Raw genomic sequence first — 26,413 nt, 5'->3', positions numbered from 1 at the left:
TCTTGAAAGAACTACCACTTCCTCAGTTATATTGCCATGAGATATGCTGAGTAGAAGGTGGAGTAGTGGTTAACATCACTGGCTGCTGTGCTGCAGGTTGCCAGTTCAAATCAAATGACCAGCAGACATTTGCCCTTTCTAGAAGTTAATCAATTTTTTTTTCTCCTCCATATTCTGGAGTATTTAGTGTTTGTGTAAATAGCAGCATACTCTAACCATGAGGAAGTTCTGTTCTGGCTGTATGTTGGTACCCGTAATAAAAGTGCTTTTAGTTCCTAATGTTTTACTTCGTTGATGACCCTGCTTTCAGATTGGACTTGATTGTGGTTGCAACATGGCCACATGAAATGGCAGCTGCTTATCTTGTACTGCTAACTCATGACCAATTGATATAACACTTAACATTTGATTATGGACTACCAATGACTGAATTCTTCACGATGTCATTCACTCTTAACAGAGATCTATGTATGGTTCAAAAATTAATGACTTTCAAAACCTTTCTCTTTTAGGGTTGGTCAGCAAAGTGTTTCCTACTGATCAGTTGCTACCTGAAGCCATTAAGTTAGCAGAGAAAATATCATCTCACTCACCATTGATAGTGGCTCTGTGCAAAGAGGCTGTCAACAGAGGTACAGTAAATAAATAGTTCTTTGAGTTCTACTAGTTATCTGTTTACATTTAGTGGAAAATCACCGCCAGAGTCGTCACTTTTGTACAGCAATGATGCAAATGCAATGCAACATTTAATTTTTCACGACTACATTAGAATTATTGCCTTAAATATAATGCAGGAGTGATCATCTCCGTATTCCTCACTTAGACCAAGGAGAGACAAAAATTTTCAGCAAATAAAATATACTCTTATTAACTATAGATACCATCCATGAACCATGGACCTTGCAGAGTTGGGGTAGCTTGCATCAATGCTACATTTTACATACAGTTTAGGGAAATGGAAGTTTTTAATTGCGGCCTTAAAATAGGTAGTAGGAAAAGGGAGATAAGGAAAAAATGGTAGCACATGGACTATGGAAAAGGAATGAAGGGGGAAGTTGCGTTGTATAATTTTGCTCAGAGCACAATTTAACCATGTTAAACACTTAGTTTAACTCTTTCATAGGCAGATGAAGTATACTTATCACCAGTTATATTTCTTTACTATATGCTTAGACATATGTTGTACCATATTGTATGCTCTTGGCATTTAGTGGCAGTTTGCTGCACCAGCTGTAGTTTGTTGCAAAATATAGCTTTTAATTGCCATGAAATATTTTTTTCCCACCTTTCAGGGGCCATGGGAAGTATACATACCAACAAATAACTTTCATTTAAGGCCAGTTAGAAGTATGCTTGCCACAGAAGTAGTTTTTCTTTCAGATGTAGGAAGATACTTATCAATTTTTTGGTATTTCTTTTTGTGGATTGTGGGAAGCATACTTAGCACTGACTTAATTGCTTTACTATACTCATAGAAATATGTCTTACCACCTCTGTATGTGCCTGTCATATTGTGTTAGTATGCTGTACCAGTAGTATTAAAACTGTTACAACAACCAGTTTTTATTTGTCATGAGATTGCTACTGTGAAGTTGGAAAACATTGCTTCATTTACAGTGACTTGATGTGCATCAGTACACTGGCAGAATGACCAGAAATTGCCAGATTGTCAAATCCTGCGTACAGGGAGCCAGCTTCTATGGATGTTAAGCACCACCAAGGGAATTGCAAAGCTTTTGTAATGACAATCCCTAAAAGCTCACAAAAGGACAGTGGGAAAAATGCCTACCACCGTAGTTTTGGTCCTAAATTACAAACATAAAATTATCAAAAAACTGAATATAGGCAGCAGAGGAAGAAGTCCTTGGATAAAGCAGGAGAATTGAATTTAATGGAAGCAGAAGTACAAAAATGCTTAATTGAAGTAGATAAAAGGGAATACAAATGTCTAAAAAATGAGTCTAGCCCAGGCAGGCAGAGACAGCAGTTTGTTTGTGTTTGTGTGTGTGTGTGTGCGAGAGAGAGAGAGAGAGAGAGAGAGAGAGAGAGAGAGAGAGAGAGAGAGAGAGAGAGAGAGGGGGGGGGGGGGGGGGCGGCAAAACCTTACGTGTTTAGTAGTCTTTTTGTTGTGCCTGTCTGCGACTCAACCATTCTGCTATATACTGAGAAGCAATCTATTCTTTTCATAATACTGCCTAAAAAAAAAAAATAGGGTAACAAAGTGCAAACAGGTTAAGTATGAATGGCTAGAGGACAGGTGCAAGGCAGTAGAATCGTGCACAATCATTTCATTGTACTGTGTGTACACAGAAGATGTAAATAGCATAGTGAATTCTGTTAAGCGTAACCATTTGATAAATATGTTGGTGACACTAATGCTATGTGAAACCATGGTTGACAGGAAGGTAGAGGTATCGGAAACTTTAATTGGCATAAATTAATTTATCTGATTTAATCAGGGAGGCAAAAAAACACTTGGCTTTGCCCCCATTTCCCATAAAGAAACTGATATCTCGCTTATCCATTCTAGCAAAGGCGGCTAGTACCCTTGAGTAATAGTAGAAGACCTTTTGCTAGGTCTTTGTTAGACACAATCTCTTTAGGACTTAACAATCCAAATATTTTGTGCCTTTTGGCATCTAGTGCTTTGCATTGGAATGTTGAATGTAGTGCAGTTTCATCCACCCTACCACATAGTTTGCATTTGGGGGTTTCTTTCTCTATACTCATCATGCACAGTTGTTACCTGAAGTTGCCAAGGGCAGTTATCGGTCCTACTAGGAGTTTAATCTGCCTCCTGTTCAAGCCCAGGATTGCTGAACTTTTCTTAAAACATGATTTTGGCATCATTGTCTTTGGATTTTAGTCCAACAACATTCTTTGTGCTGCCTCATAATCCAGCTTCATAGTTTAGATTTTACCGTTACTGTAATGTTGGTTGAGACAGGTGCCAGTACAATAAATTAAGTCATTTGCTCTGCCCTGGTCAGCCTATCAGCTTCTTCATTACCACTTATTTCTGAGTGATCAGGGTCCCACAGCATGTCTACTCTGTTGCTTTCCCTTAGCCTCAAGAGAGTTTCATGGCATTCTGCAATGATCTTTGATCTCATTCAGAGGCTGATAGATTTCAGAGTTGTTCAGCTGTCTGAATGAATGTTGGTGCTATACACCTTATAATGCCTATGCAGATTATCCTCTGTTCCCAATGTGATAGTGAATATCTCTTTAGTCAGTTCTCCTAGCCTTCAGATTGAAAACAAACTTCATCCTCCTCCAAGCATTAGGTATGACTCCTGCTGCTAACCTGACTCTAAACAAGCAGCTTAGGAGTATGATTGATATCTGTACTGCTTGTTAAGGTAGGGACGGCAGAATTCCATCTGGATCTTGTGATTTGAAACATTCCTACCACTGACTGGATTTTCTTGAAGTCAAAACATTCTGTGGCAGGTTCACAGTTCTCTCGTTGGTTATTTGTAAACCAGTACATCACTGCAACAATCTTGGTCTGTATTACCTGCAATAGTGCATTGAGGGAAGTGAGTCTTGAAGAGCACATTCAGTGTCTCATATGCTGTGCTTGTATATATTTGGCATGAGCTTCGTGATATTTTACCCATTGGCCTTTCCTACTTGCAAAGTTGAACAGAATTCTGCTTCCTTAGCAATTTAAATTATTGTTCCATCAAGGTGCATTCCTGTTTGTGCACTTCTTGGTAATTGGACTCCTAAGTCCAAGATCAAGATGACAGACATCACTTCATCTGCCATTTCCTCTAAATCTACTGGATTTGCTATTGATAACTTCAGGTTAGCATGAGTTTAGATCTTTCCTCTATCAGTGTGTATACGAACCAGGAAAACCGGGAAAAACTTGGGATTTTTTTCATCCGGGAGAAAACTGGGGAAAAAACCTGGGAATTTTTCGGAATTTCAGGAATATTTCATTGCTTCAGCTTTCAATTAAATTTTTGTAATTTTGACTGGTAAGAATTGATTCTCTAGCAAAGAATGTTACTGTATCCTGCTACTGGAGAATGATACTGCAGAAATAAAATATAAACTAGAGAAAAAAAATAAAACTTCAGTGGCAAAGGAAATGCGCCATTTACAACAACAAAAGGCCGTGCATGCACAAGTGTCTGCAAACAGCAAAAATATGTCAAAGACCTTAGGGCAAAGACTTTGTAATGTTTCGTAATGATAAACTGTTTTCTATGAGCGTGACGTCATAACTGTTTACATTAGTTTCTATTTGACCAGTTGCCAGCAGGCTCATTCGCATTCGCAGTTGACTCGCATATGAGCAGTACCTTCTCCTGCTTCCTGCTACTTGAAGTGTGGCTGTTAAGTTTTATCGGGAGTAAGCAGCAAGCAGCCAGATGCTAATGAGAAAATTTTTTCTTGCACGCCGTAGGTGTCAGATTTGTGCATGTGCAGAGTTCTCTGAGTTGTAGTGGGGATTGGATTAGTCTCCACCTGACCCCTGTTTGCGTTAAGTGATTTCGCTGTTTCCTTGTCGTTTACAGCTCCCACGTCAAATGAGAACAAAATAGATTTCTGCGGCTGGGACCTATCAAGTGAATTATAATACATTCACATAGTTACAGAGGCCAAAAATATTATTAGTTTCAGTTTTCTGATTTTATTTTATTTCCAAATTATTAGCAGTCAAGCATTAATCGCCTTGCAGAACAATGAAGTTATTTTTGTCATTCTCCTAAAGAAATTTGGCTTTATTAACCTTTCCACTGGGGCAATCAAATTATTTGAAACGAAGTGTTTCGTTCCACAGTATTGGCAACGTATGCTGAATTTCGAGTGCATGTTTTCATCTTCTGCCAAGTATGGCATTATGCCTCAATAAAGAACCAAATATGAGGTAGTAAAGTACTGGTACTCCAAGAAAATTTACATCCCTAAAACCACACTGAAAAGTTTAATATTAGATGGGACCTACTTCGTTGTGAATCTGTAAAAAAACCAATGTGCACTTAAAGCCTAATTATGCATTTTAGTGTGGTTTACGAAATCCCGATGCTTTCAGAGTATCCTCTGATGTCCTGTTCCTTGTACAGCGTAATGTAAGCTCTCTTAGTGCTTTATACATTCGAACATGTGGGCATCCTACACCACTGCAGCTGCGCACATGCAATAATGCCTGTTTTCTGGCACTCCCTGGCAACTGCTCAATTGAATCTATTTCTAACAGTCTCGGGATAGTGTTGTGAACGGTGGTTCAAAAAGCGTTACTTCCAAAGTAAATTTCTTTTTACGCAAGATGAATTATGTTATGTGTGAGAAAGTGGGATGAATTTCTTGAATCACAGAGTGTTTAAAACTGAACACTTTGAGGACCAGCCACTTACAAGAATTTTGAGCCTAGAAGACCAGACATTTATGTCATTATTTTAAATTTACTGGCACATTTGTGCGATGTATCTTAAAGGGGGTATAACACATGCAAAATAGATCAATATTATATGTGAAAGCGTAGCTTTTCTTGTAGCAATATTGTGTATATTAATGTAAACTATTAACTATTCTTCTTTGTGTGTTCGCGCTACATAACAGTGATCTTGCTACTGGCTGACTATAACACGTGTCCTACACTCTGAATATCTGCAGTCATCGGCTGGCGAGATCACGTGGCATGGGATATGACTGGTTTGCAAAAGGACATCGCAATCTCGATTTCAACGCTCCAGAAAACTAATGTGCTGTGTTTGGTGCAATTCAAATTCATACTTTCGTAATACGAAAATATGCAGCGTATATGTTGCTGCATATCAAAAGTCTTTCCAAAACTTCTCTTCCCCTGTTTTTTCTTACCCCCCCCCCCCCCCCCCCTGGGAAGTTGTACGCCAGTGTATAAAATGTTAACCATTCAAAGGAGAGATAAATTTTACAGTTCCGAAGGAAAAACCTACTGTCACTTGGCACGGAAAAAGTGTATTTTCCCGGGAAAAAGTATATTTTTTAAATAGGGTATCCAGGAAAAATCCGGAAATTTTTTTTCCTTGTCTATGTATACACCCTGTATATGAGTGTGTCTGTTTTCCTGTTATTTGTGTAATCAATGACATATTTAACACCCATTTCAAGTCCAAACTTAAGCACACATCATCAGATAAGGATGGCTCCATCGCAACTCACTGTTGTTTGACTTGACTACCCATTAAGATGGACCCTAAAGTTATGTGAGTTACTTCTTTTCTTTTTCTGCTCCTGAAGGTGGGTTTCTTACCAATATTCAGCATCTCTCTAAATTGTTCTCCAGTATGTATTCAAGTGGTTGCTCACCTCTGCTGTTGGTGTCGTTGCTTCCCCCCACCAGGTTGTGGGCATTGTCATCATAGCCATCCAGCAGTTTTTTATTCAGCTGCAAGCAACTGTATACAACTCGTCACTTTCTGGGAAGGAAACGCCCTGTCCTTGTAAGAAAGGTAAGGTGAGACCAATACAAATCCTTTTTTGCTCACACATTTCATCTTGATTGTCACTAAGTCTGTGGAACATAAGTTCACCATTGGCATGAATGAAATTCCGTTTTTAGCATAAATGCATGTACTGTGTGCTTTTTTAGATTTCTAGCATAAATCAGTTAATCTCCAGTTCCTCAAAGGGCTGATACATTCCCTTTATATAAACAGGGTTCCTAGACATGGACCATATCCACCTCCTGTCTTTCCAGGAGGCAACTCAAGGCTGCAATACTGAGTTGCAGGTTTATCTGCAATACTTTGTCGCCAGCTTTCCACAGCTGTTTGCTCGTGATATCCTTAACCCTGCTAATAGTATGCTGTGAGAACCCTAAGTATAATTTTAGGTCCTACTCTTGCATTTCCTTCAGAGATTTCTCACCAACTTCCACCACAAGGATTTGGCTTTCATATCCAACCTTCTGGTAAATTATCCTCTGGTCATCTGTTGAAAACTTTCTGGTTCTGCACCTACACTTTCTCAGACAGTCTGGAGGAACATCCTTAAGTAGTTAGATTGATATTTTAGCAGTCTTGAAGAGCTCCTGTGCTGTCTTGATGAGCCACTTCACCTCCTCCCACAGAGGTATTTTGGGTATGGTTTCCTTCAACCAGTCTGTTTGTATCCCCTCACATACAAAGATTAGGGGACCTTTCTCCAAATAAACCATACTGAATTTGAGGCCCTTACTTGTCTCTTCTCCAGTTGTTTCTCAGAGAGCCTTTACCCAAAAGCAGACACAGCGGTTCTATCTGTATAGCTTTGTTTCCCTGTTTCCTACCTCAGCTTTCTCTGGGATTAGTTATCCTGGTAGCTGGGAGTAAAGGCTCTTCTACTATTCTCTTATTCTGTGTCTTGGAAGTGAGAGGGGTCTGTTTACCCCCCCTTTGGTCAGATGTAGTCTTTTCTTGGATGTCTTGAGGGCTTTTTAATTATCTCTGTTTGTTCTTTGGAAGCCATTCTTTACCTTCATTTCTGTGGTTTTTTTTTTTTTTTTTTTTTAATTAGAAGTTTCCTCCTCTGTGCCCTAGATAAGACTTTGATCTCAATCTTGGCCAACTTCTCTCAGCAACATTTTCCACTTCTTGGCTGTTCCATCTCGATTCCAGTGGGGGGTACAGTTTCCATTGATTCAGCACCTCATGTTTTGGTATTTGAGGTTTCATCAAATCCCTCATTCTTTAAATTAGTTTCTGTGTTCTGCATTTTCGTCCTGTGAGAATTGGGGATATATTAGGTTGATGCCACCAAAGCCCCATGCCACTGCAAGTCTTATGACTCAGGGAGGTTGTCCAGTATCCCTGTGGCTTCATTCACAACACATTTTCCCATGTGCCATTCAGCCCCTTGGAACGGATCGTATCACAACTTGGACTGGGTGAGTGCTCTCGTTTTGCCCTACTTGTGTCTACTGACACAGAGGCCAGACTGCAAGTAACTGTGCATAATGGGAGCAGTCTGGTTGATGGGGCTGAGACTGAGACGGGGGGGGGGGGGGGGGGGGGGGGGGGATAGGTAGGAGTGGGGGGATTGTAAAATCTTGCTTGTGGGAGCATGCAGGAACATGATAGGGACAGGGTAGAGCAGCTAGGTGCAGTTAGGAAGTTACAGGAGGGGGAGGGGGGAGCAGCAAAGGAGAGGAGGGGACAGAGAAGTAGAGGGGGGTGGGGAGATAGGTGTGTGTGTGTGTGTGTGTGTGTGTGTGTGTGTGTGTGTGTGTGTGTGTGTGTTTGTGTTTTGGGGTGCATTTGTTGAATAGAAGGCTGATATATATAGTCATCAGATGTATTTTCTGTGATGTTTCAGTAGATATTTGAGATTTCATTTTTGCATAGTGTACATGGATTCAGTCCAAAAAAAATAGTGCTCATCACGTCCTTCATGCAACGCTCAGTGTCGACAGAAAGCATAGGTTTGTTTCCCATTGCAAACGAAACAATTTTAAAAGTAGAATATTATGTGCCCATTTATTAGAATGGTCCCAGATTAGTCTACCACAATATTAATTTTATCAGTATGTATTAATAACAACACTAAAACATTAAGAATATACAGCAATCAAACAGCAACTCGATAGCCCTAGATACTGGGCAGTAGCAGTCAATGCAGGCCAGGCAGGTGCTGTCACTACTGGTTTATTCCTGGATTTTTGTCCCTGTTAATATATATCAATAAGACAAATATCACACTAATCTGGGACTGCTGTGTTGAATGTAGACATTAAATTCTGCTTTAAACATAATTTTGTTTTAAACTGAAGCTTTCCATTGACACTGGGGTCGCATGAAAGATGTGATGAGCCCTATGTGTTCGGGCTGCCTCCAGCTACACAATGCATGCAGTGCATGTCACTCTGGAACCACATTGATGTGTTTCCAATCCAGTCTATGAGAAGGGGTAGTGTGTCTTGCAGGAATTATGCATATCACTGTCCTGTTAATGTTCCCTGACAATATGGGTACCAGTGATTCGGTGCCAAACGTTGCTACCCCCACTGTCACTAGTGAGCACTAATGAGCACCACTGCATGTAATAGATTCAAAATTTGTTTCCGTGTACCCTCCCTCCATAGTTCTATTAGTACCAACTATTATTCTTGCCGAGTTTAGGTCCATTAAATTTCGTTAGGGCCTTACATCCCATTAGGGCTGGCAACATGTATGGCAAATAATTTCCAAACTCTATTATCGTTTGTATGTGTTATCACCTTGGAACCACTAATTATGACTTTAAACATTGAGTCTGATAAGCACATGCTGTATCTCCACGTGTTACTACTACTACTACTACTACTACTACTATTATTATTATTATTATTATTATTATTATTGATGGAAATATTGAAACATCATGTCCATTATCATGCGGGAAAAGGTGTAATCTGAAAATGAACATTTCACAATTAGCAGTGTCAGGCTGAATTGTGAAGAACAAAACCTGTAATAGTGGTGACATGCGGAAGGTGGAACAGCCCACTGTAACTCAGCACATGTTTATACAATATGTGCTAGTCACCAGACAGTGACTAGTTGCTAGCAGAATAATGTGCCCATGACTAACTCCATGTACATTCATACACACATCATAGTTTCTTGTACAGCACACACAAACGATAAATATGTGGATATGGTTCTGGTCCTTAGTGCGTCCAATAAATGGGCTAGTGTTGCTGTTTGTGAATATGCTCCTAGGTATCCTGGTTTATGTCATCCAGATAAAAATGTGGTTTGTTGTCTCGAGCTTTGCCTTCAGGAGACTAGTTTTCTTCTTCCACCTTCACATGACAGAGATTGTTTATTTGGCCTCGTCATGCTCCATCTACTGTGGAAGCTATTCTGGAGGTCATACACCAGGAACCCCAGCAACATAAACATAGTGTAGCAACAGAGCTGCATGACTCACATCGCATGGTCATTGACGTGCTGCACAGACATGGGCTGCACCCCTATCATAATTCTTTAACACAACAACTGGATCCTGTAGACTGCCATCTCTGGATGCAATTCTGTGAAGGGTTCCACCAACAGGAACCCACCAAAAACTTCATAAACATTGTAATATGGTCAAATGAAGCACTATTCACTTGTGAGGGTGTCTTCAGTATGCTCAATGTCCACCATTGGTGTGACATTAACCTGCCTGTTACCCATGACCGTGGATATCAAGTTAATATTGGCGTCCGTATCTGGGCCAGAATATTGGGAGGTAGTAGTTTTGGTTCCTGCTTGTTGCCAGACTGGGTGACTGCACAAAGGTGTTCCTCTCAATCTATTTGCCTGACACTTTGAAAGATGTTCCACTTCATGTTTGGCAGAGATTACGGTTCCAACATTATGGTGCATCTCTAAACTTTGGAATTAATGTGCGACGGTATTTAGACAGAACATTTCCAGGGAAATGGCATGAATGATGAGGTCCAGTTGATGGCCTCTGCATTCACCTGACCTAAATCCCATGGATTTCTTCCTGTGGGTATACTTTAAGGAGCATCCTGTGGGTATACTTTAAGGAGCATGTGTATTTTACTCCACCACCGTGTGGAAGAATTAATAGTGCATGTTCATGCTGCTCTTGTATCTGTGGATGCAGCAATGTTGCAAAAAGTATTGAGCTGTATGGTCCAGTGGGTCACACAGTGTTTAGTCATGCAGCGGGTCGCACTATTTCGGACCTGCAGGAGGTCACTTTGAGCATCTGCTCAAAGGACAATGTATTCTTTTGTAAAGTCATGAAGTAATTAATATTGACATTATTATTGTCACTGGTTGCTAATGTGTTACATCTGAGCAGATGCACTAAGAAGAAGAAGAAGAACAAAAAAACACCATCTGAACACGCCTTGAAGGCCCAAAGGTGCCGACCAGCTGCTGTGTTATCCTCAGCCCTTAGACATCATCGAATGCGGATACGGAGGGACATATGGTCAGCACACAACTCTTGGCCATTGCCAGTTTTCATGACCGGTGCTGCTACTTCTCAGTGAAGTAGCTCCTCAATTGGTCTCACAAGGGCCAAGTGCACCCCACTTGCCCACACCACTTGACAGACCTGGGCGGTGACCCATCCAAGTGCTAGTCAAACTTGACAGTTCTTAACTTCAGTGATATGACGGGAACTGGTGTTACCACTGCAGCAAGGCCATTGGCTGAGCTGATGTACTGCATCTAGTATAAGTGACTAGATGTTGATTTCTTTAACTGTGCAGTCATCTTTAGCATTTTGAAATTGATATTGTTTTTGTAGTTACTCTGTACTATGACAGGTCATTTGTTTCAACTGTCTATTTCTGACTTGTCTGACCATGGTTTTCTTATGTTCACCATTACAAAAGACTGTGCTATGTAAATGTTGGATAAGTGTGGCTTAAGAATTGGTGTATAATGAAATTAGCAAATAAAAACAAATACACCTCAACCCAGAATCAAGCTCTCGACTTTGTGCATGCTAACCCAAAATGCTATCCACTGCACCAACTGCACAGATGTAGTTACCATTCATATGATTACAGTGTTGTCGGATTTCCAATCTTTAATAGACATTTACTACCAGAAATACACACAGGACAATTTTGTGACACAAAGTTTTGTATTGCTGGTATGTGAGGAATTGTGCTGCAAAGTCAAAGTCAGTGTGTGTGAATTTTTCTTCACCCTGTGTGTGTGTGTGTGTGTGTGTGTGTGTGTGTGTGTGCGCGTGCAGTTTGATTATTTCCTGTTTCACTCTTCAGTAAAAAAAAAACTGATAATTTCTTTAACACAACACCATAATGTTAGTTTCTTTTCAAATTAACATGCATTATAGGTTTATATACAAATGTTTATCTATTGAATACAGTCATTGAAGTTGTCTCAATAGTGTCTGGCTTCATTGACCACCTCCTGTCACTTCTAACTATATTATACGTTGAGAAGTACCTCTCTGCATCCACAATATTGACAGGTGCCCAAAAAGTTTTAGCTGGGTTTTGTGTTATGTGTTTACATAGCTTTTGTAAATTTTTCATAGCAGCAGATATCAGACATTTCTTGCAGATGCTTTCTGTGCCTCTTGTTGGAATGTGTCAAAACAAGTTATAGTACCCGTTGAAAAACAACCTTCAGAATTCCTTTTTAATTGAATTTGATACTCTAAAGCCCCTCTCCCCCTCCCCCTTCCAACAAATGTACAAATAGGTAAATCATTCCTTCTAGTGTTGTAATGAAACTGACAATGCTAGCACATGTCACTTACAAATTTTACACTGTAAGAAGGCTAAATCTGATGCAGCTTCATTTTTTAAAATGATCAAGAATGAGCACAATAACAGCAGTTTGGTTTTCCAATGATCTGAAAAATTCAATGATTAGCGCTTTTAATGTATTTTTCCAAATTGTCCTCCTCCCATTTGAATTTCACTTTACGTAAGCAACACGTAAAAGAATTTTTGTTGGAATAGAAAAGCCTTCTTCATTCAGATAGGCATTGCAAATTGAATTTATGGCTACCTGTTTTTTAGCATACTACAACCACTTAACAATGTTACGAATTAACAAAACATTACACTGTTACAGTTAATTAAGAGTGTGATACCATATCCATCTGACAAATTTTTTTTCCAAAGGAATAGATAGAAGAAAAGAAAAAATGGTAGTGTTACTCATATTTTAGAAACTCTAATTACAAAAAGTAAAGAGTAATGAATATAGCAGCAGATAGAGGAAAACAGCCTTTCCAGACCTGAAGCAACAGATGTATGTTTGCCACTTTCTTAACAAACATTTCCGTGTTTAATGCTGAAATATACCAATTTCGCATATTATTGCACTTTGAAATTGACCAAAAACATCACACACCATATCCAGGTAGTGTTGGAGTAATCATTTTTTACACTTTCAAAACATTCTGCATTTATATCTTGTGCAAATTTTACATAGCATTATTACATCATACATAATTTCCTCCAACATGATTATATTGTGACATAACATTAGCTGATTGCAAGTTGAATAATTGTGATAGGAGAATGCAGATACAGTTTTGATAGTCATTTTCTTCTTGTCTTAATGATTATCACTGAGTAACTCTTTGAAACAGCAGATTTTTATATATGTTCAAAGCAGTTTTGTGTATATGACTGTTTTATGACAAAGATGACAAGATCAATAAAAGTAGGCAATTGGAGAAACTTAGTTGATTACGTTTCTCTGGACTAATTAATTTTATTATGATACCAGTAATGCTGGCTTTGTAAAAGTCATGAGTGTATCTTTCATCACTACCTTTCATCATTGTACTATCTGTTTTGAGCTATTACTTCAAACATCATCTCTTATTTGTCAGTTTGATAATGGGTGTGAACGCTTTAGTGTGTGTGTGTGTGTGTGTGTGTGTGTGTGTGTGTGTGTGTGTGTGTGTGTCATGTATTATGCATCATGTAATTCACAAAGGAGTCTATTAGTCTTTAATAAGTTTCCTTTTCCTTCTAGCTTACGAAACTACCCTCCAGGAAGGACTTCATTTTGAGAAAAGGACATTCCATGCAACATTTGCAACTGTAAGTATCAAATATGTTGAACAGAAACTATACTATGCATGTTCTATCGTGCTGCAGCTTACAGAACAGCCTCTAAGTAGAAACTAATGTTCTGAGCTAAAGATTAGCTCTCCAGAATGAAATATGTCATGAACTTCTGTAGTGTCCTTTGAGAGAATAGTAGTCAAAAGGATAAACTACGGAGGCGAGTTGTCATAGGAAAACTGAAATAAAAATAGCTAAAGGACTTTATTTTTAGATATAACATTACAGAAAGTGAAGGTAAGGAAAATAGGAGCCACAAGGTAAAAGATTGTACAATTTTGTGTCGGACTCATAACCTTAACAGGTACAGTTGTGGCTGTCTAGAGTGCTAAGCACATTTCACAAAGGCATTGCTAGTTTGAAATGAAGTTACATGGGAAAGGTCGGAGTGCACATTGACAATAGAGTTAATTGTTTGAGGACTGGTGTGGAAGATTGTGTTCTTAATCAGTCCCCATGAAATGTCATGGAGGTGGAGGGAGGGTAATTAGTTGGCTCAAGGCCAGCATAAGCCAATTTCAGTTTTTGAGAATATTGTAAAACAACAGCTTGACTGTTAAACCATTAATCAATAACCACACAATACTTGGAAAGTTAGTGTGATTGGCTTCATTCATGTTAACTGATACTCGTGTATTTTAACTTGTAGCTAAAACAATCTCGATAGAAATTATTTAACTCAGATGGGCAAAGGACACATCTCTAGTGACTTAAGAGATATTCTAAAAATGTTCCTTTTGCTGCTCCTGAAGTTAACCAGAAATATTAAACATCAAAGCCCTGTGACTGTTAATATCTGTTTTACATTTTTGGTAAGTTAAGAAATTCCTGACAGCATTTTACTTATGGACCCCTTTTCTGTAATATATGTTGAAACTATAATTGAGAGATGCAGTAGGAACCAGATACTACATCAGGGTGAAACAATTGCCTAATTTGTATGGAAGAATATGATCTTAGTTAGCTACACACTTAAAAGGAGCAGGCCAAAATAGATTTGCATTGTCCACAATTATATACTGAGGCTTGTTAAATTCACTATATTACACTTTGGTTTTGTGTGGATATATCAGAGATAAGAGTAAATGTTGTTCTGCAACTACACAAAAGATTGCTGAATTCGGAAATAAATAACTTACTTGTTTTTCTTTCATTGCAGGCTGACCGTAAGGAAGGAATGACAGCTTTTGTTGAAAAGCGCCCTCCAAAGTTCACAAATAACTAAGGTGATATAAAAGGTGTGTAAAGTAACAAATTTCTTTTCATATCTATTTTGTAGTATGGGTGGAACACAGTGGAAAACCGTTGGTGTCATCCGTTAAAACACACACACACACACACACACACACACACACACACACACACACACACACACACACACACACACCAAATTGTACAGACTGCAGTTTATTCATAATATTCTTGCCTAGAATTAAGTGGATATACTGACCACTAAATTAATGTGGTTGATCTTGATCGCCTGAAAGCATGAGAAACCATAAGTAAGTACACAGATAGTCTGAACATCATGTCAAAGTCTTTGCAAAAGGTACAACTCTCCAAACCTTGTCCACAAACAGATTTACCATACACCCCCCCCCCCCCCCCCCCCCCCCCCCCCAGAGGGCCCACAGCTCTTTTGTGGTACATGTGGTGCATGCATGGGGCCCAAGCTATTGCAGCCTCTCTTCTCTTCCAGGCTGCATTCTCTTCGCCATATCCACTCCTTTCTATTCTAGCTGCAACTCCCTCCTTTCTCGACCTGGCTGTTCCCTTAGTTCTGCTATTCCTTTTCTGTCTTGTCACACATTTCCACTCTCTGACTCCCCTTTTTCTCACTTCTTGGGGCTGTTGTACTACTATCCTCCAATGGAACTGTAATAGTTACTATTGTCACCTATTGTCTCCTGTTTTTCTCTACTCTGCAGCTTGTGTCGTATTGCAGAAATTTCATTTTCAGGATACTCATTCACCAACTCTTCATGGCTTCCTAGCCTTCAGCCAAAACTGGGTCAGCCCTTTGCGAGCCTCCGCATCTGTATAATGGTCTGCATGGACAGTGTTAGTTCCTGGGGTCTTCTTCAAACCATACAGGAAGCAGTGGCTGGATCCATTTAGACTCTGTGGTAATGATATAGAATCTTTACCTCCCCCCAGACTGTCCTCCAGCCCTTCTTTACCTCTTTTGACAGATCCCTCCCTCCCCCCCCTCCCCCCCCCCCAACCCCCTTCCATCTCCTTGTAGATTTTAACCCCCGTAATGCTCTGTGGGGTGGTAATGTGACCACTGACTGGGGCAGGATTGTTGTAGACCTGCTGTCAGGGCTTGATCTCTGCCTCCTCAGCCTGGAGCTCCCACATCCTTTAGTGCGGTGTGCGGTACTTTCTCAGCCAGCTGTAGCCCTGGATTTCTCCCCTCCATTCATTGGGGAGTTCATGACGATTTGTGTGTTGTCTTACCTTTTCTTCAGCGTCACTCACCTGAATGTCCTCTCAGGTAGGTCTTTACTAATGCAGTTTGGGATGCCTTTTCCTTGACTGCCATCCCAACTGCTTCACAACACAGCAGCGTTGATAAGTCCGTACAATGTTTGATCAGTCCCTCTTCCTCAGATTCTCCTCAGTGGAAGGCTGTCTCCTGGTCAAACCCCGAAATTGCTCTGGCTATTAAAGACAGTCATCATGCCCTCCAGCACTACAAACAGCACCCATCTCTCGACCACCTCCTGACCTCCCCCCAGGGGGTCCACAACTCTTTTGGGGATACGTGCGTAGCGAGCACGGGACCCCGAGCTAATGTGGCCTTCCTTCCTTTCCGGGCTGCATACCTTCCCTTTCCGCATCCTTCCCCATCCCCCATCTTCACCCCCGCCCCCCCCCCCCTCACCTCCGCCTCTTTCCTTCCCTTTCTCCCCCTTTGGGAGTATGTTTTGTGCCTACGTCCGGAGACGGATGCTCGAAACTGTAACAAATTCTTTGCTTTCTCCACTGCGGCATTTGAGACCTCTCTTCTTTCCTTTCCCTTTCCCTTTCTCTTTTTTCCTCCCTGTGCGTGTCTCAAGGCCGACCCACGCATTTCCATGCGTAGCCGGTGACGGGGTAACGCGTAATTCCCCACCCCGGGTAGACAGGTAGGACACGTACGTACCCTCTCGTAACGGCCAGGCCCAGGGAGGGGTGATTATCCGAGCTGATACCTTCCGAAAGTGCCGATTGGTCCCTCCATCCGTTTGTCGGGAGGTGTGACCGGAGGTGTGAACAATCACCTAAGGCGGGAGTGCCCTCAGAGAGGGCCCCCACAAGGAAGGAGCGCGCCATCGGAGATGCCGGTAATCATGGGGGATACTTTCGCAGTGGTTTCCTCATCTTCTACTATGTCAGCTCACAAGCGTAAGTTCAACGAGTCTCGGCCACAGACAGTCCTTCCATCGTTGCCACAGTTCCTTGTTGTTTCTCGCTTGGTCTGACGAAGGTCACGACTTCTCCACGGTCAACCCTTTCATTATTCAGAAAGGTGTCTACGCAATTGCAGGTCCTGTAAAGTCTTGTTCCAGATTATGAAATGGCACCTTGTTGTTAGAAACAGTCAGTGCCCTCCAGGCACAAAAATTGCTGCGTACTTCACTGCTACACACCTTCCCTGTCCGGGTGGAACCGCACCATACTTTAAATTCATCACGTGGGGTCGTTTATACATGTTACCTCGATGGATTGTCCGACGAGGAAATTCAAACTCTCTCTCTCTGACCAGGGCGTAACGGCAGTTCATAGTCATGAAAAGGGTTGACACTAACATCATTCCAACCCGTACTGTCTTCTTGACATTTGACGAAGTTCAACTCCCATCGAAAATCAAAGCAGGCTATGAGATAATTTCCGTTCGCCCTTACATCCCCAACCCTACGCGTTGCTATCGGTGTCAGCAGTTCAATCACAGTTCAATCACACCAGCCAGTCCTGTTCCAATCCGGCCAAATGTGTTAAGTGTGGCAAGGATGCCCATGAGGGTGCTTGTCCACCTCCATCCCCTCGTTGCATCAACTGTATGGGTGACCATGCTGCTTCCTCTCGAGATTGCCCCATTTTTAAAGACGAAAAGCTCATTCAGGAAATCAGAGTGAAGGAAAAGGTGTCGACCTTTGCTGCTCTAAAATTATTCGCCAGTCGACAGCCCACCGTGCCTCAGACAGGAAAATACAGCACTGTGGTCGTCAGATCGGCCAGCACAAAGATCGCCCGTTCAACCTCCCCACTTTCGCCTGCCCAATCTATGGCTCACCCTTCATCAGGTTCTCCTAAATCTCGAGCCCAAAAGTCAGACACCAAGAACTCGTGAAGATTTTTTACGTAGCCCAACTTCACAACCATCGGTTTCTCCTTCATCTAAACATCATGTTTCCAAGAAGGCTAGTAAGAAACACAGTTCATCTCCTTCTCCGCCAAGGCGTGTCTCCTCTACAGCACCACCTGGCGGTAATCGCCCTCGGCCGTCTTCTGTGTCGCCGAGGCACACGGCTGGTGGCCGATCAACCGGCCGATCGCTAGTGGCAGGAACTGCTCCTGAACAACCTATGGATCAGGATCTTCTGCCTTCGGCTGAATGCCATTCCATGCTGTCGGTCGCAAGCTCTGAGCAGTCATTGAGTTGACGGCAACCTTGGTCACATTCCTCCATTTTCTGTTCACCCTATGTCCATTATTCACTGGAATATCTGCGGCCTTCGAGCCAATCGGGATGAATTGTCGATCCTCTTACGATCCTACTCGCTGGACATCTTCTGTCTTCAGGAAACAAAGCTGAGTCCCCATGACCGCTTTGTTCTCCCCCATTTTCAGTCCGTCCGATTTGATCTCCCCTCTGTTGAAGGCACTCCAGCACATGGAGGACTCATGATTCTTCTCCATGATACTCTCCATTATCACCCAACCCCCTTAAACACTTCCTTCCAAGCTGTCACTGTCAGTCTTTCCCTTTCTGGATATACCTTTTCTCTTTGTATTGTATACATTACACCGTCCACACCAATGGCACGAGCTGATCTCCTTCATCTTCTTTGGCAACTTCCACCCCCCCCCCACCCCCCCACTATTTGCTGGTTGGGGACTTCAATACCCATCAACCACTTTGGGGATCTCCACATCCTTGTCCGCGTGGCTCACTATTGCTAGACGTCTTCCACCAAGCGGATCTAGTTTGCCTCAACACTGGGGACCCTACATTTTTGTCTGCTTCCACGACAAATTTCTCTCATTTGGACCTTTCGGTCAGTACTGTTCCGCTAGCTCGGCACTTCGAATGGTTCGCCCTTGATGATACACTCGAGTGACCACTTTCCATGTGTCCTTAGACTGCAGCCTCAACAGCCATATATGCGCCCGCGACGCTGGAAGTTTGGCCAAGCCGATTGGACACTTTTTTCGTCTCTAGCGACATTCGATGACTGTCACTTTCCTAGCGTCGACGATGCGTCACACATATTACAGACGTTATTCTTACAGCTGCGGAACGTTCAATACCACACACCTCCACATTGCCCCGGCGCCCCCCAGTTCCTTGGTGGAATGCGGCATGCCGTGACGCAATACATGAGTGGCGACGTGCTCTTCGCGTTTTCCGCCACCATCCTACTTTGGACAACTGTATCCGCTATAAGCATTTCCGAGCGCGATGCCGTCGCGTCATCCGCGATAGCAAGAAGGAAAGCTGGAAATTCTTTACTAGCTCATTTAACACCTTCACTCCCTCCTCGGAAGTTTGGAGTCGGATTCGACGGTTCTCAGGTGCGCCTAGTTTCTCCCTGGTCTCTGGGCTCATTGTCGCGCATGATACATTAGTGGACCCCGTCGCAATTTCTAACTCATTGGGTCAACACTTTGCTGAGATTTCGAGCTCTTCAAATTACCCGCCAGCGTTTCTCCCGAAGAAACGTGCAGCGGAAGTGTGACCTCTTGCTTTCTCCTCTCAAAATCGCGACAGGTACAATACTGTTTTCTCCATGCGGGAACTCCAACATGCACTCCCTTCTTCTTGCTCCTCCGCCCCAGGACCGGATGGTATCCACATCCAAATGTTGCTGCATTTATCATACCATAGTCTGCTTTTCCTCCTTCACCTTTATAATCGAATTTGGACTGACAGTACTTTTCCCAGACGATGGCGGGGAGCTATCGTCGTTCCTGTTCCGAAACCTGGAAAGGACAAGCATCTCTCCTCTAGCTATCGCCCCATTTCTCTCACGAGTAGTGTATGTAAGGTTTTGGAGTGTAGGGTGAATTGCCGTTTAGCTTGGTGGCTGTAGTCCCGCAGTCTTTTAACACCTGCCCAATGCGGTTTCCGAAAGCATCGTTCTGCAGTTGACCATCTTGTTGCTCTCTCCACTTATATCATGAACAATTTTCTCCGGAAACGCCAAACAGTAGCAATATTTTTTGATCTGGAGAGAGCATACGATACCTGTCGGAGGACAGGCATCCTCCGCACACTGTTCTCTTGGGGATTTAGAGGTTGGCTGCCCCTTTTTCTTCACGAATTTATGGCAGAGCGCACATTTAGAGTGCGGATGAACACTCTTCCGTACTTTCTCCCAAGAAAACGGGGTACCCCAGGGCTCCGTGCTGAGTGTTGTACTGTTTGCCATTGCCATAAATCCGATTATGGATTGTCTCCTTTCCTGATGTCTCGGGCTCCCTCTTTGTGGACGATTTTGTGATCTACTACAGCTCTCAACGGACCAGCCTTCTTGAATGACGTCTTCAAGGATGTCTCGATCGCCTCCACTCTTGGAGCATCGAAACCGGCTTCCGTTTTTCTCCCAGTAAGACCGTGTGTGTTAATTTTTGGCGACGTAAGGAGTTTCTTCCACCCTCCTTACATCTAGGACCTGTCAACCTCCCGTTTTCAGACGTCGCTAAATTCTTTTGTCTTATGTTTGACAGAAAACTGTGCTGGTCCTCCCACGTTTCCTACCTTTAGGCTCGCTGTCTCCGATCCTTCAACACCCTCTGTGTCCTGAATGGTACCTCCTGGGGAGGGGACCGAGTGGTCCTTCTCTGCCTCTATCGCGCCTTAGTGCGCTCGAAATTGGACTATGGAAGCATAGTTTATTCCTCTGCTCGGCCGTCTATTCTTCGGCGTCTCGACTCTATCCACCACCGTGGATTACGTTTAGTGTCTGGAGCTTTTTACACCAGCCCTGTGGAAAGCCTTTATGCTGAGACTGCTGAACCTCTGCTGTCCAGTTGGCGAGCTGTCCTTCTGAGTCGTTATGCTAGCCATCTGTCTTCCATGCCTGCTAATCCGGCCCATGACATTTTTTTCGACGCCTCCTTGGATGTAGGGTATGCAGGCCGCCCTTCCTCCCTACTACCACCGGGAGTCCGCTTCCGTCAACTGCTCCATTCTCTTTCCTTCCGCTTTCCAGCACTGCCTTGGCTCCGTCCCCGGATCTGCCTGCTCCGTGACCTTTGTCAATTTCCCAAGGATGGTACCCCTTCACTTGTTTATCGTCGGGCATTTGCTGCTCTATGTGCACAAATGAAGGAAGCCACATTTATTTACACTGATGGCTCGAAAACATCGTTAGGTGTAGGGAGTGCCTATATTGTTAGTGACACCCCAAATTGATTTCGGCTTCCCGACCAGTGTTCGGTTTATACTGCGGAGCTTTACGCTGTTCTCCAGGCTGTCCAATACATCCGCCGCCATCAGCGGATACAGTATGTTATCTGTTCAGATTCTCTCAGCTCTCTCTCTCTGTCTCCAAGCTCTGTACCCTGTCCACCCTCTGGTCCACTGGATTCAGGACTGCCTGCGCTTGCTCCATTTGGGGGGCGTCTCTGTGGCGTTCCTCTGGGCTCCCAGGACACGTTGGTATCTGTGGCAATGAGGCGGCCGATATAGCGGCCAAGGATGCAGTCTCTCTTCTTCGGCCAGCTATTCGATAGATTCCCTTCACCGATCTACGGAGCGTTTTATGTCGCCGTGTTGTTCTTTTATGGCATGCACATTGGTCGACACTTCCCCATAATAAATTGCGGGACGTGAAAGCTCTTCCCTGTGCTTGGACCTCTTCCTCCCGAACGTGTCGTCGGGAGGAGGTAATTTTAACTAGACTCAGGATAGGGCACTGTCTTTTTAGCCATTGACATCTTTTAAGTGGCGATCCTCCCCCACTCTGTCCCCACTGCTCTCAGCTGTGGACGGTAAGGCACCTTTTAATTGAGTGCCCCTATTTTACTCCGTTACGTGCGCGTCTACAGCTGTCGCCTGATATATCGTCCATTTTAACAGATGACACGCGCTCAGCCGATCGCGTTCTCGAGTTTATTAGTGCCAGTGAGATGACGTCAGTCATTTGAAGCTCTTTTTGGGGACAACCAACCCCTTTCTGCAGTGGATTTTTTAGCTTTCCTTCTGCTTTTAGTTTCTCCAATTTTTTGAGTTTCGTTCCCATTGCTGCTGCTTTCCATTTTCGTTTTTTACCATTCCCTAATTCACAGACCGGGCGCTAATGACCATAGCAGTTTTGCGCCCTAAAACCAAAACAAAAAAAAAAAAAAAAAAAAAAACCTCCTGACCTGTAAACAGCTTTGTGTCCAGGCCCGTTATCTTATTAAACGCCAGAAACGGATTTGTTGGGAACAATATGTCCCTGTCATAGTCATATACTCCATCTTTGCAGGTGTGGGCAAAGATCAGGTGCATTTCTGGCTGCCATCATCGTGCAGGCATCCTGGGAATTTCCCTGAATGGTTTTATCCTCACAAGCCCGGACTCTGTGATTGAGCATTTTGCTTGGCATTTCATCCAGGACTCGGCATTCGTCCACATTCACCGGCATTCTGTCTCCTCAGACACATCAGGAAAGACTCCCTTTATGTTGCATTCCCTGTCGCCTGGCGGCATATAACGCCCTGTTTAGTGAGTGGTAATTCACCAACACCCTTGCTTCCTGCCCCGACATGGCTCATGGACTGGACTAGGTGCGCAACCAAATGCTTCTGTACTTATCAGTGGCTAACAAACCTTATAGACTTGCCCTTATGAACCATCTCTGAAGCATGGGGAATTCCCTACCCAGTGGTGAGAAAGTGTCATTATTCCAGTTTTGCAGTCGGGTAAACTGCCTCTTCGGATGGAGTGCAATCATCTGATCAGTTTAACCAATGGCCTCTGCAAGTTACTAGACTGTATGGCAAATCGAAGGCTGTACTGGATCCTTGAATGCCAGAACCTGTTGGCTTAGACTGAGGGCAGTTTTTGCGGAGGCCATTCTACTGCAGGTAATTTGGACCATCTGGAGTCTGCTATCCAGACAGCTATTGCCCAGCATCAACACCTTGTAGCAGTCTCATTTGATTTGCATAAAGCCTATGATTCTACGTGGCACCACGACATCCATGGCCCACTCCAGATTTTTATCCAGAACTTTCTTTCTTGTCACACTTTACAGGTATAGCCTCCCATAGCACTTCTCCTCTGCCAGAAAATGGGGCTCTGTGCAGTTCTGTTTTGAATGTCCTGTTCTTTTTAGTGGCTATCAGTGATCTGGTGGTAGCTGTGGGACCAATGGTATCCTCCTCTTTGTATGCTGATGATTTTTGCATTTCTTGTTGTCCGTCCACAATGGACATCACTAAACACAGACTGCAGGGGGCAGTACACCAAACGCAACTGGCTGTCACTCATGTCTTGGCAGCCAAAAAATGGAAGCCATGTGTTATGCATTTCTGTCATCACTGTACACTACATCTGCTCCATATCTGTACCTTGAAGGCCAGCCCCTCAATGTGGTGGACTTTCATTGTTATTGTTTTTTTTATGCTCGATTGACATGGCTTCCCCATCTTCAACTAAATAAAACATGTTGGTCATACTTCAGTGCTCTTCGTTTTCTCAGCAGTACCAACTGGGATGCAAACTACTCTACTCTATTACACCTCTACAAAGCAATGGTCCAGTCCCATCTTGATTATGGGAGTCTCACATATGGTTCAGCATCACCTTCGACGTTACAGATGCTAGAGGCAATACACCATTGTGGGGTATGACTGGCAACTTACACCTTTCAGACTTTCCCTGTGATCAGCCTCCTAGTGGAGGCAGATGTTTCACTACAGAGGGTTCTGTGCCAACAACAGTTGATCTTTTATGCATTACATAATGCATCCACTGCTCCCTAGAGCACCCAAACTACTGTTCCCTTTTTCCAGATACAGAGATCTGCCTTCAGCAATGGCAGCCCAGATCTGGGGTTAGTTTCCATCCACAGCTGGACCCTTTTTTCAAAACTTCAGCTTTCCGCTGTACCACCTCTTCTCTGGGCCTGCTCACATACACCTCCTTGGCGTACCCTTCGTCCACAGCTCTGTCTTGACCTATAACAAGGTTGAAAGACTCAGTTCCACCTGAGGCCCTCCACTGCCAGTTCACCTCCATTCCTATACGTACGGCTTGATGGTTGCTGGTCGCACTGGCTTTGCATGTGTTCATGCAGTATGTAATGAATTCTGCTTCTTGCCGGATGGCTGCTATGGTTTCACTGTGAAGTTAGAACCATGTCTCAAATTCTTCAGCTTATCTTTTCCTGCTCTGATGAGTTCTTTCTAACCTGTAGCGACTCATTGAACAGTTTACAAGCTCTTGACCAATGTTACCCTTCCCATCCCTTGATCCTGACTATCCAGGATTGCCTTTTTGCTCTCAAACAACGTCAACATTCGGTGGTCTTTGTCTGGACTGTTGGTCATGTTGGGATCCTGGGGATGAACTCACTGATAGGCTGGCAAAAGTGGATACTAGCAAGTTGCCTTTTGAGATTGATGTTTTGTCACTGGTTTTCAATTGATATTATGCTGTCAAGTTCTAAGTATGTGGAATACAGAATGGCATACTCTGTTGTCGCTGAACAAACTACAGGTGATTAAGGGGCGCCATGAATTTGTGGAGGTCTTCCATGCAGGCATCTCACAAGGATCTGCCCCACGGTCATTGTGCTGTTTGTTGCACATTTTGGTGGAATTTCCTAACATACTGGCCCTACAGTGGGCTCTTACTCTTTGTGACTCTACCCCTGGTGTTAGCAGATGATGCCTCAGTGACTGATCTGGTTTTAGAGTTTATTTGTGAAGGGGATTTTTATCTCTCTCTCTCTCTCTCTCTCTCTCTCTCTCTCTCTCTCTCTCTCTCTCTCTCTCTCTCTCTCTCTCTCTCTCAGGGAGAGCACCTCAACCTTGTCTGCCCATTTAGACATTGGCAGGATGCCCTGTTGCCTCCTCTGCCCAGACTAGGCAGTGGCTGTTTGGGCTTTGGAGGCTTGTCTCATCCTGCCTGTTCTTTCACTCTTCTGACTTGGTGTTACGCCTCTGTTTTCCTGCACTTCTCTCACCCTGTCCATGTTGCCACTGTGTCCATGTCACTAGTCTTTACTGTGTATCGTTGGGTGAGACACCTCTGGTAAGTGGCGGGGGTGTGTCCCCCATCGCATTGTCTGCCTTTGAGGGCCTCCCGCTGCTCTCTGGATGGGGCATCTCACCCACCTTTCTTCCTTTCCTACTTTCTTGTTCTTTTCTTTAGGCGACGTTGACCTTCAGCAGACCCTGGCGTGTTCTTTCCTTTGGTTTTGCACACTAGGACCTTCTTTGACGTACAGTTTCAATGACTTGCCTGTTCCAGGTAGGAGGGACTGAAAACCTCATACTTCAGCTCCTTTAAACCTTAAGCTAACCAACCAACCAGATCTCTGATACCATATCCTTGCAAAGTTGTATCATGAGCACCACACTTACGTAACCAATCAGCAGGATTGTTTTGTCTGTCATCTTGCCTCTGGGTCATGTCTGTTTGAAAGGCCTGGATCCAAATCCTGTTTCATGCCCACAGTTGCCACATGTTGTTTAGATCATATCACTGGTAGATCATATCCGATCAGAAGAAAAGATACCAATGAAAGCAGACAAATAGCATAATACCTGCCACCTGTGCATCCATATTAGTGGTCATTGTAAAACAGCTGTCCAACTGAGATTGTCCACCCAGTGCAACAAAATGGTTCAAAGCACAGTGTAGATGACCTATGGCCTCTGTAACCTCTCTGCAACACTGGCTATCCTTCAGTCCTCCTTTGTTCACTTATCTCCACACCAATCTCGGGCCCTGTTTCCACCTATCATCAATCTCCTTGACAGACTGTTTCATCCTGCCCAACTTCCTACCGTCTCCTATCTCCTTTTGTTTCAGTTTATAGTCATATGCATCTATAGATTTTCATGCATACTATTCTCTCAGTGGTCTTACACTATTATATACTTCACCATTAATTGCCACCATCTGCCTGCACAAGGACAGCCTTCCTGTGGTGTACCTTATTTCTATTCCTCCCTCATTTTCCCTTCCTGTTCTAGCCCTTGCCCTCTGTTTCGTTACTGCATTCTTGTTCATTTCACTACTCCACCACACTATGTGCTTCATTTAATTAAAATAACATTTTTTTGTATTGTTTCAGAGCTTTTTGATGTCACCTGACTGCTGAAGACTGTTGAGAATGGTTATGAGGAACTTCATGCAAGAAATATATTTTTTATACTTTTGTAATTGATTAATCAACTGTCAGTTATGAAATAAAGTCCTTTTGCCATGATGTCTTTTATAATTCAAATACGTACCTTCATACGTGAATTCAACTCATTTTTCTTATGTTATACCAATTCCTTAATTTTCAGAAATAATTTGGAATATGCTTTTTAACATTGAAGAACATGGTTCACAGAAAATAGGTATCAGTTGTGTACTCTGTCTTCCTTCTTGATATTTCTTATTCTTTCTCCAGTTATAGAAATTTTATCTTTTAATTGTTGAATTTAATTTATTGT

The 26,413-nt window shown here is 43.0% G+C and overlaps 1 protein-coding gene across 1 annotated transcript in view; it reads left to right on the top strand.

The window, feature by feature from the left end:
• LOC124595407 (probable enoyl-CoA hydratase, mitochondrial) overlaps nucleotides 1-26,181 on the top strand; it is a 70,527-nt gene extending 44,346 nt beyond the window's left edge. Inside the window, exons 5-8 of the mRNA XM_047134136.1 lie at nucleotides 513-632; nucleotides 13,452-13,519; nucleotides 14,703-14,781; nucleotides 26,047-26,181. Of these exons, the coding sequence (XP_046990092.1) occupies nucleotides 513-632; nucleotides 13,452-13,519; nucleotides 14,703-14,768 (254 nt within the window). The 3' untranslated portion in view covers nucleotides 14,769-14,781; nucleotides 26,047-26,181. The remainder of the gene's footprint in view (nucleotides 1-512; nucleotides 633-13,451; nucleotides 13,520-14,702; nucleotides 14,782-26,046) is intronic.
• The last annotated feature ends 232 nt before the right edge of the window (nucleotides 26,182-26,413 follow it).

The sequence above is a fragment of the Schistocerca americana genome, chromosome 2 (assembly GCF_021461395.2).
Source record: "Schistocerca americana isolate TAMUIC-IGC-003095 chromosome 2, iqSchAmer2.1, whole genome shotgun sequence".
Taxonomy (NCBI): domain Eukaryota; kingdom Metazoa; phylum Arthropoda; class Insecta; order Orthoptera; family Acrididae; genus Schistocerca; species Schistocerca americana.
The sequence above is the reverse complement of the archived record's forward strand: the minus strand, read 5'-3'. Positions and strand labels throughout refer to the sequence as shown.